At 42.3% G+C, this 12,726-nt stretch overlaps 1 protein-coding gene across 5 annotated transcripts in view; it reads left to right on the forward strand.

Moving 5' to 3' along the window:
• kifc3 (kinesin family member C3) overlaps positions 1 to 12,726 on the forward strand; it is a 58,321-nt gene that overhangs the window by 34,234 nt on the left and 11,361 nt on the right. For 4 of the 5 annotated variants that reach the window (XM_060838231.1, XM_060838226.1, XM_060838227.1 and 1 more), the window contains 7 exons: positions 7,811 to 7,958; positions 8,230 to 8,360; positions 8,708 to 8,819; positions 9,007 to 9,185; positions 10,819 to 10,923; positions 11,522 to 11,652; positions 11,796 to 11,843. In XM_060838231.1, the coding sequence (XP_060694214.1) occupies positions 7,811 to 7,958; positions 8,230 to 8,360; positions 8,708 to 8,819; positions 9,007 to 9,185; positions 10,819 to 10,923; positions 11,522 to 11,652; positions 11,796 to 11,843 (854 nt within the window). The remainder of the gene's footprint in view (positions 1 to 7,810; positions 7,959 to 8,229; positions 8,361 to 8,707; positions 8,820 to 9,006; positions 9,186 to 10,818; positions 10,924 to 11,521; positions 11,653 to 11,795; positions 11,844 to 12,726) is intronic. The other variant, XM_060838230.1, reaches the window with a different exon arrangement.

Consider the following 12,726-nt stretch of genomic DNA (forward strand, 5'->3'; position numbering starts at 1 on the left):
GCCTATTCGACCTCTCCCTAGAGCTCAAATCCTCCAACCCTGGCAACATCCTTGTAAATCTTTTCTGAACCCTTTCAAGTTTCACAACATCTTTTCGATAAGAGGGGAGACCAGAACTGCATACGATATTCCAACAGTGGCCTACCCCATGTCCTGTACAGCCGCAACATGACCTCCCAACTCCTGTACTCAATACTCAGACCAGTAAAGGAAAGCACACCAGACACCACCTCCACTATCCTGTCTACCTGCGACTCCACTTTCAAAGACCTATGACTCTGCACTCCAAGGTCTTTTTTTTTCAGCAACACTCCCTAGGACCTTACCATTAAGTGTATAAGTCCTGCTAAGATTTGCTTTCCCAAAATGCAGCACCTCACTTGTATCTAAATTTAAACTCCATCAGCCATTTCTCAGCCCATTGGCCCATCTGATCAAGATCCCATTGTAATCCCATTGTAACCTTCTTCACTGTCCACTACACCTCCAATTTTGGTGTCATCTGCAAACTTACTAACTGTATCTCTTATGCTCACATCCAAATCATTTGTATAAATGATGAAAAGTAGAGGACCCAGCACTCTGGCACTCCTTGTGGCATTCCACTGGTCACAGGCCTCCAGTCTCAAAAGTAGTCCTCCACCTCCACTCTCTGTCTCCTTCCTTCGAACCAGTTCTGTATCTAATTGGCTAGTTCTCCCGATATTCCATGAGATTTAACCTTGCTAACCTGTGTCCCCTGGGGAACCTTGTCAAACGCCTTACTGAAGACCACATAGATCATGCCCTCATCAATCCTCTTTGTTACTACTACAAAAAACTCAAATCAAGTTTGTGAGACATGATCTCCCATGCACAAAGCCTTGCTGACTATTCCTAATCAGTTCCTGCCTTTCCAAATACATGTGCATCCTGTCCCTCAGGATTCCCTTCAACAATTTTGCCCACCAATGACATCAGGCTCACTGGCCTATAGTCCAGTTGGCTTGTCCTTACCACCTTTGTTAAACAGTAGCACCACGTTAGCCAACCCCCAGTCTTCCGGCATCTCACCTGTGACTAACGATAATTCAAATATTTCAGCAAGAGGCCCAGCAATCCCTTCCCTAGCTTCCCACAGAGTTCTAGGGTACACCTGATCAGGTCCTGGGGATTTATCCACTTTTATGCGTTTCAAGACATGCAGCACCTCCTCCTCTGTAATCTGGACATTTTTCAAGATGTCACTATCTATTTCCCTGTATTCTATATCTTCCATGTCCTTTTCCATAGTAAAGACTGATGCAAAATGCTCATTTAGTATCTACCCCATTTTCTGCGACTCCACACAAAGGCTGCCTTGCTGATCTTTGAGAGACCCTATTCTCTCCCTCGCTACCCTTTTGTCCTTAATGTACTTATGAAAACCATTTGTATTCTCCTTAACTCTTTGCCAAAGCTATCTCATGTCTCCCTTTTGCCCTCCTGATTTCCTTGTTAAGTTTACTCCTCCTGCCTTCTGTAGTCTTCTAATGATTCACTCGATCTATCCTGTCTATACCTGACATATGCTTCCTTCTTTTTCTTAACCAAAATCTCAATTTCTTTAGTCATCCAGTATTCCCTCTAACTACCAGCCTTTCCTTTCACCCTACAGGAATATACTGTCTCTGGATTCTTGTTATCTCATTTCTGAAGGCTTCTCATTTTCCAGCCGTCCCTTTACCTGAAAATATCGGCCCCCAATCAGCTTTTGAAAGTTCTTGCCTAATACCGTCAAAATTGGCCTTTCTCCAATTTAGAACTTCAACTTTTAGATCCGATCTATCCGTTTCCATCACTATTTTAAATCTAATAAATTGTGGTCGCTGGCCCCAAAGTGCTCTCCCACTGATATCACAGGCACCTACCCTGCCTTATTTCCCAAGAGTAGGTCAAGTTTTGCACCTTTTCTAGTAGGTACATCCACATACTGAATCAGAAAATTTTCTTGTACACACTTAACAAATTCCTCTCCATCTACATCCTGAAGACTATATGGTAGTCCCAGTCTGTTTGGAAAGTTAAAATCCTCTACCATAACCATCCTATCATCCTTACAGATAACGATATCTTCTTATAAACTTGAACTACATTATAAAACATGGTTATCTTATTGATCTCTCCAATAAGGCCAATGCTATGTAATACTCAGCTTTTTAATAATATATTTTTATTAAGAAAAAATAGATTTTAAAATATTACAACAAATACAAAATAATACAATTCAAAACAGTATGAAAATAGTACAAAACTAAACCCAAATAATAAAAAAAATTCCCCAACCCACACTCCTATACTAATGTATAAGCATATATAGAGAAGTATAAAATTAAAAAAAAAACCTAAACTAGCTATTTAACTAAATAAATAAATACCTAACAACAAACAAATAAATAGTAATAACTCAGCCCAGCCAAACAAAACACTCATACATTCACAGTTCCTCCTCCCTGGATATTGAACTCATGAAACTCAACAATTGTTACAGCTATATAAAAGCCCTTGTTAGTGTGGCAGATAAATCTGTGTGCAGGTATTTCAAAAAGGGTTGCCATGTCTTGTAAAAATTCTCAGTTTTGTGGTGTACCATTTTTGTGAAAAAATCCAGGGGAATATGTTCCATAACAATCTTCCGCCAATCCGACAGGCCTGGGGTTTTTTCGAATATCCAACCTAGCAAGATATTCTTCCTTGCACAGAACATAAGAATATTGAAAAGTTTTTTCTTATGCGCGCCTGCAGGAAATAAAATGGGTAGGCCCAAAAGGAGAGAAATAGGGTCCTTCTCCACCCCATACCTAAAATCCTCTCCATTGCATCCGCCACAGTGGTCCAATATGTTTGAAGCCTGTCACAAGACCAAAGACAATGGGTAAGAGTACCCGTACAGACCTTGCACTTGGGATCTGCTGATGATACCCCTGGTTTAAATTTTGACAAACAGTCTGGTACTAAGTGGACCCTGTGGAGAATCTTCAACTGTAAAGCATGGGTCCTATTGCAAATTGATATCTTCCTTGCATTCTCCCAAATATCCTCCCATGCCTCTGAAGAAACTTCAACACCCATCTCTCTTTCCCACATCTTGCAGAGTTGACCAGACTCATCTGAGATGGCACCCCCCAATTGGTGATATAAAGTACTGACAGAGAGTGTACTCTTAACCCTTAGTTACCCCTCTTTCTATGTCAGATTTGTAGGGATCAGTCAAAAGTGTGGTCTTTTTTTGAATAAAATCCCTAACTTGAAAAAAAACAAAAGAGGTCTCTAACTGTCCTCACCTTGTCCAAAAACAGCAAACTGATAAGGGGGCACCTTACCTGGGAGGCTTCGATATCTAGCCATATTGAAAGGGGGTCCCTACAAACCCAATCACTCATGTAGATCAAAAGCAAGCTTAATTGGTAATTTTTAATGTCCGGAAGGTCTACTCCCCCCAAACTGTGAGACAACTGCAGTTTGGCTAATTTAATGAGGGGCCGTTTACGGTGCCAGATAAAGGAGCTGAACCAACCATTCAGTCTCCTGAGTGTTTGTTTATTGAAAATCAAGGGCAGCATCCGTGTAGGGTATAGCAAATGAGGGAGAATATTTATCTTAAGTGTTATCCGACCCAACCATGAGACTGGAAGTGCCTCCCATCTTTGGAGATCTTGTTTAATTTTTTCAAATAATTGAGTAAAATTGGCTTTGAACAGCCAATCCAGAACTGGAGTAATGAATATGCCCAAATACACAAAACCCCGCTGTGACCACCTAAATGGGAATCTATAGTCACTCAAGAGCCAACTCTTTTGTAAGGCCACCCATAGGCATTGCCTCTGATTTAGCAAAATTAATCTTATACCCTGAAAAAGCGCCAAACGCGTGAATGCATTGTATCAGGCAAGGCACTGAGACTGCTGGATTTGTCAAGAAAATTAGAACATAATCTGCATACAATGAGATCTTGTGTAATTTTGACCCCACTTCTGGAGCTGATATATTGAGATCCCCATGAATGGCCTCTGCCAACGGTTCAATCACCAACGTAAAAAGTAATGGTGAAAGGGGACAGCCCTGCCAGCTGTCCCTAGAAATATTAAAATTGCTTGATCGTACCCCGTTGGTAATGACCACCGTGAGAGGTACACTGCAGAGAACCTTTACCCATCTTATGAAAACTTTGCCCAGTCCAAACTGGTCTAGAGTATAGAAAAGGTAAGGCCACTCAACTCAGTCAAATGCCTTCTCTGCATCTAAAGAAATCACCAATCCCTGTATTGACTGCTGTTGCCATGCTTGAATTATGTTAAGCAGCCTCCTAACGTTATTGGAGGATCTGCGACCCTTTATGAAGCCCGTCTGATCCTCTTCAATAATAGAAGGTAACACAGCCTCCAGCCTTAACGCAAGAGCCTTAGAGAGGATCTTAAAGTCCACATTTAAGAGTGAGATGGGCCTGTACGAAGCACAGTATTCCGGATCCTTCCTTTTTTTTTTAAGGATAAGTGAAATATTGACCTCTCTCAGAGATGGTGGGAGACAATCATGACTGTATGAATCATTAAACATATTCAGCATCGGGCCTGACAGTATGCTTATAAATCCCTTATAGAATTCACTGAGATGTCCATCAGGACCGGGCGCCTTTCCATGCTGAAGCTGCCTCACAGCTTCCTGCACTTCTTGCTCTGATAATGGATAATTGAGAAAGGACTGTTATTCAGGAGTCACACCCGAGAGCTCCAGATCTCTAAAAAAGGATTCCATTTTGGCCTGCCCCTCCTCACAATTCTCAGACTGATATAACATAGAGTACAATCTCTGGAATGCCACATTAATCTTTTTAGAATCACATGTTAGGTTCCCAGATCCTTCCCTAATCACTGTAATGGTTTGTGGGGCACTTCTCTTTCTGGCAAGGTATGCTAAGTATTTGCCTGGCTTGTCACCATGCTCACATAACCTTTGCTTTGCAAAAGCCAGCTCCTTTGCCGTCTGCGTGAGCATGGAATTTAGTGCAGCCCGCAGGTACCGTAATCCTCTGTAGTTTGAACAATGAGGGTCTGTCAAAATAGGCCTTCTCGGCTGCCTTCAACCATGCTTCAAAAAGACGTTGCTGCTCACCCTTCTGTCGCTTCCTACTGGTGGAATATGAAATAACTAACCCCCTGGCATAAGCTTTGGCAGATTCCCAAAGAACAGATGAGCGATCAACCGAGCATATATTGATGTCTAGGAATGCCCGAAATTCCCTAGAGAAATACTCCACAAACTTACTGTCCATGAGAATAAAGGGGTCCACTCGCCAGTACCTTGAATCCCCTGTAACATCCTTAATCTTAACCATGAGGTACACTGGAGCATGATCGGAGATGGTAATATTACCAATCGTGCAGGATGCCACCAGATCCAGGGTTACCTGCAGGGGTCAGAAAAAAAAATCAATCCTCATGTGCCATCTATGCGGAATGGAGAAAAACGTGAAATCCCTAACTGTAGGGTGGAGACACCTCCAGACGTACAACCAACCCTAATTCCCCACACAAACCCAATAACTGTTTAGTTTGTGCAGAGGATATCCAGGGACCTTTAGGCAACCTGTCTACTGTGGGGTCCATGAGGCAGTTAAAATCTCCCCCTATAATGATGTGCCGAGACTTGAGACTTATCAGTTTAGAAACAGCGTCTACCAAGAATTTAAGAGGATGAGCTGGGGGACAATAAACATCTAAAATGCCATTTAATTCCCCATTTATCAAGGCTTTAAGAATTACAAACCTCCCATATGTGTCTTTAACACATTCCAACAATTTGAGATTTTTTCCTTACCAATATAGCCACTCCCCTACTTCTGGTATTAAATGATGAAAAATAAACTCGGTCAAAGCCGTTCTGCTGTAATTTCAGATGCTCTTTGTCATCCAAGTGTGTCTCCTGTAACAAAGCAATATCCACCTTCTCCTTTCTAAGACTCAAGAGTACCTTCTTCCTCTTAATTGGTGAGTGACTTCCCTTGACATTCCAGGTACACCATTTAATCAAATCATGAGCCATAACCTTCTGCAATTACATTTAAATTCCAGAGAAGAGGAACCTGAACCACAAATTGCTGAGCCTTAGTATTACATGGTCCACCAAATATAAAAACTACATAAACTAAAACCACTACATTTAACAAACATACAAAATTATTAAAATAAAAAACAACAAAAACCAGAAAACAAACCAACATATAAAGCACCAATTGCGTTGAGTAGGGGAACTCACTCCCTGCCCGGAGGGGGCAACTACCCATCCTGAAATGCCCATAAATAGGCATCTAACCATCTCAACCACCTTCACTTCTCCTAGCTAGAGCCACATCGCAAGCACAAGCTGAAAAGAATAAACACCCCATAGAATATCAATATGAATTTTAAAAAATTTCTTCTATTTAAAAAAAAGGGGAATAAATACCCCACCCATCCTTTGGTATGTCCTAACTTTTAGAAATTTAAAATGTACATCTTAACCATCGCCAGATAGAGTTTGAACCAAATTATTATCAATAGAGAAAAAAAAGGGGGAAAACAAAGTTCCAACCGGATTTCCTCCATTTCTTTTAAAGAATGATAAACGCATACCCAAGCAACAATATTTATACATACTACAATTGTTTAACTTAGGTTAGTTTGTCCACAAAGTCCCTTGCCTTCTCCGATGTGTCAAAGAGATGCATGGATCCATCTAAGGTGATCCGAAGCACTGCCGGATATCTCGGAGTACTGAATCCCAAGCTCCTTCAATCTTCTCTTGACGCCATCATACGATTTTCGTTTCTGGATCACCGCCGCTGAAAAGTCCTGAAAAAACATGATCTTAGACCCCTCGTAAATTAGGGCCTTTGGATCCTTCCCCTGGAGTCTGGAAGCCTCCATGACTCTCTCCTTATCCTGGTAATGATGGAACCGCACCAGGAAAGGACGAGGGCGTTGACCCAGGCCCGACCTCCGCACTGCAACTCAGTGAGCCCTCTCTACCTTCAATCCTCTCATGCCAGTCTCCAAGTCAAGTAATTTCGGAAGCCAATCTTCAACAAATTCCGCTAGCCGCTCACCTTCCTTACCCTCAGGCAGACCAACGATCTGAATGATTTTTCTCCTGCCCCTGTTTTCAAGATCATCCACTTGGTCACGCAAATTATGAACCTGCGTCTTCAGGGCTTGGATCTCTTCCTTGAATGAACTGGCATCAGCTTCCACCACTGTGACCCTGTGCTCCACCTCATCCGTCCTCTTCCCCAGGTCTCCCAGCTGCTGCTCAAGCTTCTGCAGCATGAGAGAGACTGGAGCCAGCTTCTCTTCAATCTGTTTCCCAGCATCTCACAAGATTTCGAGAGCTGGCTCACTAGGTCCTGGAGAGTAATCGGCTCCGAGGCTGCTGCAGGCTGAGCTGCAGACCCGGCCTCAGATACTCCTCCTCCCTTTTTAGGCACTTCTGGACAGCTGAAAATACAGATAAGTCAATTTTTAAATGTTTTTTGGGGCTCCACAATATTTCCAACGCCCCAAGAAATCCTGATGATCTGGGTTGGGCGGGTTAAAGGGCAGTCCTGCTCCTGCTGTGATGCGAAGCTCTGCAGTGTGATCTTCTCAGATCGCCGCCATCTTAGATTCCCCCCCTTGGGCCCCCACCCCCCCACCCCCGCCCCCCAAATACCCAGTATTATTTACTTGGAACTCACTTATAGGTTTGATGCTCCTTCTGTGTAGTATTGCATTCTCTTGGAGGTTCTGAACATGACAATGACCCTTCTGACCTATAGATCATGATGTATGAAGCAGAGCTTGAGCAGACACGTGGTGAAATGCTTGAGACATTTCAGGCAATGGAGGATGAGAAGAACCAGGCCATTGAAGAGGTCTTCCTACAAGCCCGGTCTGAAATGAAGACCGTGCATGAGAATCTGAATGGTAGGTGATGCACAAGAGGCAGTGCGTGGAGTTGGCACAAAGCGGGTTGTAAATAGTGTGATGTGCATTAGCCTATTTGTGACTGTTTGTATCCAGTGGGAGGCTCTTGAAGGACTTGGATGAACTGGATAGAACTTCTGTTTTTAATGAGCAAGGACAGATTGGAGCATGTCAGGATGGTAGTGAATGAAGGTTCAATGTGAGTTCAGTCCAATGTCTTTCAGTGCTGAAGTACTTCCTGCTGTGTTGAACTTTTGATCTTTCCCTGCAGGAGTTCGAATGAACCTTCTCTCCATCCAGCCAGCCCTAAAGACATTAACCAGTGATTACAACTGCCTGAAGAATCATGTCCGGGATTTTCCGTGTCTGCTGCAGGATGCAGTCAACCAGACGAAGAGGGAGGTGAGATCAAAGTGCTTCGCCATTAGAAACATTGTAAAGGGTTAGAGTGAGTGGGCTGGGAAGTCTATATAAATCAGCATTGTGTGTGCAGAATCATAGTTTGCACAGCCTGAGCATGATGTGGGGACAGACCGTTTACATTCTGCCTGTTGTGGTGCTAATGTCTGTGGATCAGCCGTATTTCTATTTGGCTCTGCTGTTTGGTGAACGAGTGCATGTTAACCTACCTTTGTGACTGATGGGCTATCATATTTTTAACTTTACGACCGTTCAAAAGTACTTTGGCCGAAAATCGCTTTGGCGTATCTTGAGGTTGTGAATAACGCTTTCCTTTCTTTCCTTTCTAGATTTACCAGGCAGTAGAGGAAGCACAGAAAACAAATCAGGATCTGCTGCGCAAGTACAAGCGAGAGATGCAGCTGCGGAAGAAGTGCCACAATGAGCTGGTACGACTCCGAGGTGAGTTTGTTCTTGACGTACTTTGAGAGACCATTGTTCAGTAGATCTCCCGCAGGTGTTGGTAGGAAACAAGTAGGGAATGGCTGTTGTGCATGCTACAGGGAAGAGATGATCATTAACAGCTAACCTTACTACTCTAACAGCCTTATTCTATGTATTTGCCACCTCTTTCCTGCTGTTTCTTCAGGGAATATCCGTGTATTGTGCAGAGTTCGGCCAATAACTCAAGAGGATGGTACTGGGCTCGACACGAGAAATATCATTTCCTTTGACGACGATGATGGAGTCCTGTATGTGACACACCGTGGCAAAACCACCATGTTTGAGTTGGACAAAGTTTTCCAACCGCATGCACTGCAGGCAGAGGTAAGTGATTCCAACAGGAGGGTTACTGAGCGATTCAGTTAGTCACTGGGTTCTTGTGCAGCGCTGTAAGGATGATGATTGATTGAAGATCTAAGTAGCTTAGGAAATAGAAGTCCTGTTTTTAGGAATTGCAAGATAAGAGAAAAAAAAATCAAGGTCCATTGAGTTGTCCTTCTATTAATATAATAATTATATGATGCAGCAATGAAGTTATGGACTAATGCAATGATTTTTAATCAATATTTCTGGTTTTACTGCTGAATAAATTTGAAAAAAAATTCAATTCATAAACACTTCAGTTTGTTGAACATGAAGCAGGAATAAGCCCTTTGAACTTGCTCTGCCATTCAATAACCTGATTACTTCACTGTCTCCTCTACCCCCAATGACGTTTCTTTCTTCAAAGATCGATCAGCCACCACCTTTAAAATTATTCAGTAACTGTTTCCACCACCTTTTTATTTTGAGGAAGAAATCCCAATAACTCGTGATCCTTTTCCAGAAAATTTCGCCATATTTTTGAAACAGTGGCCAGTGGATCACCACTTCTAATATCAACTTACCTCTCTCTGCCTACCCTGAGAACCAAGGGCATTGATTGCAATATTCTATACACTGAATGATTTTGTTTCCATTTATGTTTCCTTTGTACCACTGTTTCCTGTCAGTTCTATGAGGAATTAATTCAAGTTTCTCAAGTATTTGAATTCTAATCTTTTGATTTAACTTTTTTTAAAAATATTATGCGTCCAATCTAAGCACTCTGTAATTTGTAGTAACAAAATTGCCTTCAATCACTCTGAAGTATCCAGGTGGCATCAACTCTAGTTCCTCCCTGCGTAAAATGACAACCCAGTTTGCTCCGCCAACAGTTTTAACATTTTAAAGTTGTTCATAGAGTCATAGAGATGTGCAGCTCAGAAGCAGACCCAACTCCTGTACTTGGGAGGTCATATGGCTGTACAGGATATTGGCTCGGCCACAGTTGGAATATTGTGTGCAATTCTGGTCTCCTTCCTATCGGACAGATGCTGTGAAACTTGAAATGGTTCAGAAAAGATTGACAAGGATGTTGCCAGGTTTGGAGGATTTGAGCTATAGGGAGAGGTTGAACTGGCTGGGGCTGTTTTCCCTGGAGTAGATGGGAGGCTGTTTAAATATTCCTAACGGCAGTGAAACGGTATGTAATTGCAAACTGTTACATAGACAGTAATTTTGTACTTTTCAGTAGAAACACTGGAAATGTCTGTGTGCAGGCAACACTGACTAAACTAAACCTGCCTGCACCAGTCAAAACCACTCAGGCACTTGCTAAGTTAGCTGGTTGAGTTTGTGGTTCTTGGGTCTGTTATTTCTTTGCCCTTGGGTTCATTCACTTCTACTCCAGTTGTCTCGACCTTCCAACAAACATGCATTGGCTCTGGTTTATCCTGGATCTTTGAGAGTTGGTGTCCAACTTGCCCGAGTTGACTGAGATTCTTCTAAATGTAGACTCGAGTGTCTCAGGCCGAGGAATGGGAAAAGCAGACTGACGCCCCTGCACTGTTAACATCCAGGCTGCAATGCTTTTGTTGACATCTGAAACTGTTAGAATTCCAAATGTTCCTTTTAAATTTTTACTTTTAACCCTCAGGTATTTCAGGAAGTCCAGGCCCTCATAACATCTTGCATTGATGGGTACAATGTCTGTATATTTGCATATGGGCAAACTGGTTCTGGCAAGACATACACAATGGAGGTAGGCTTTTTAACAGCTGTCTTGTGTTTTATTCTTAAAGGGAGGAACCCATTAATGGAGTCAATAGATTTTGTGGGGAAAGCAGTTTGAGAATATAAATATCTAATAGCATATATTAAAACTAGCCAAGTGTTCCACATTAATTCAATTCATACTAATTCTTTCCAAAATCTGCTGTGCTACAGCGTTGTGATGATAATATCATGTAGCTTCTTTAACCAGCTTTGATTTGCTTCCTACTATCATCCACACTGGAACTAAAATTTGTCAGAAATTGCCAATGACCTCTTTTATACTTTTGGTAGAATTCTGAGATTTTTTTTATTTCATGCCTTTTTAAAAAGGTGTTTGGGCTCTGGCAGAGTCCTGAACAGCAATCTTTACTGCAGTATGTCTCATTGTCTAGCTCAACAATGTCCATCTTTTGAGTGTTAGTCATTGCATAAAATGTAGGTTACCTGTTGACCTTGGGATTTTTTTCTTTCTGCCATTTTGCTGGTAAATTCTACCCAATCTATGGGGCATAGGAAGATGGTTTTTCTTCCCAGCTGAGTTTGCAAAGGCATTAAACATTGATGAGGAACTTTAATTTCTCCAGGGTTCTCCTGAAGACCCTGGGATTAACCAGCGGGCTCTGAGGCTCCTATTTGGTGAAGTGGCAGAGAGGTCAGCAGACTGGGATCTGACTATTACTGTCAGCATGGCTGAGATCTACAATGAAACACTCAGGTATGTGCAGCTTTGTGTCTTTATTGGTGGTAGTTTCGGCTACTATGTAGCAACAGTAAACTGCTAACCACGTGTTCGCACGTTAACGTGTAGGGATGATCTATGGATGTGGCTGCTAATAGTAGTATTTTCTCTTTTTATAGAGACCTGCTGGGGTCTGACCCCCAGAAGATTGAGGATCTAACTATGAGGTTACTAATACTTGCACTCTGGTGGGAGGTGCATGGGTGGTGGTTGGTAGAATGCTTTAGCATGGCTGTAAAGCTGACTGTTCTTTAATACAAAGAAAATCTCTGGATCTGTATTAATTCAAACTTTACAAACCATACAGCTGCATCTTCTGTGTTTGATCCTTGCTGTTCTGAAAAGTAGCTCTTGTCCCCCGTTCCTTCCTTCCTTATTTGGAGCTGTTGTCTGTACCTGCCTCCACAGTGATTGCAACCACTGGTCATGGAATCTCTTGATGATTCATTGTCCCAGTAGCCCACTTCCAAATGATTGGGAAGTGCAATGTGCAGGTCTTGTACTTCACTCAAGGTGTAAGATAAGCACAGTACTGATGGGATGTTTTAGGGAACCAAAGCAGGATTAGCATCAACTGAGCCCTTTAATGACCCTGAAGAGAGATTCTTCTTCCTCCTTTTCTTTTCTCTACAGAAGATTGATCATCTTCTCCATGTGGGATCCTAGTTAGTTGTTGAGAGACATTCACTCACTCATCTTGAGAAGTCTGATGCTCTGTTTGCAAACATCTACTTTCCAGTAAATGTCAGTGGATATCTGTAAGGGGCAGGGATCCTAGCTTCCCTTCTATCAAGCCCCAAATAAACTCAAGCAAAATGTATTTCTCCTATTCTGAGATCAACTGAAAGTGCAGAAAAACCTGCCAAATCTGCTGGGACCTTCTTGGTCTCTGGTTTCATCCCATTACTGAACGATGCTTCCTCTTTCACTGATCTGAGGGAATCCTGATCTGAACAGTTTCATGATCCTTGGAACTGCTGCAACTATTTAGCTGTTCTCCTCAACTCTGTCCAGCTGAAAGGTGAGACGTTTCTTAAACATGTGTTCTCT

The sequence above is a fragment of the Hemiscyllium ocellatum genome, chromosome 17 (assembly GCF_020745735.1).
Source record: "Hemiscyllium ocellatum isolate sHemOce1 chromosome 17, sHemOce1.pat.X.cur, whole genome shotgun sequence".
Taxonomy (NCBI): domain Eukaryota; kingdom Metazoa; phylum Chordata; class Chondrichthyes; order Orectolobiformes; family Hemiscylliidae; genus Hemiscyllium; species Hemiscyllium ocellatum.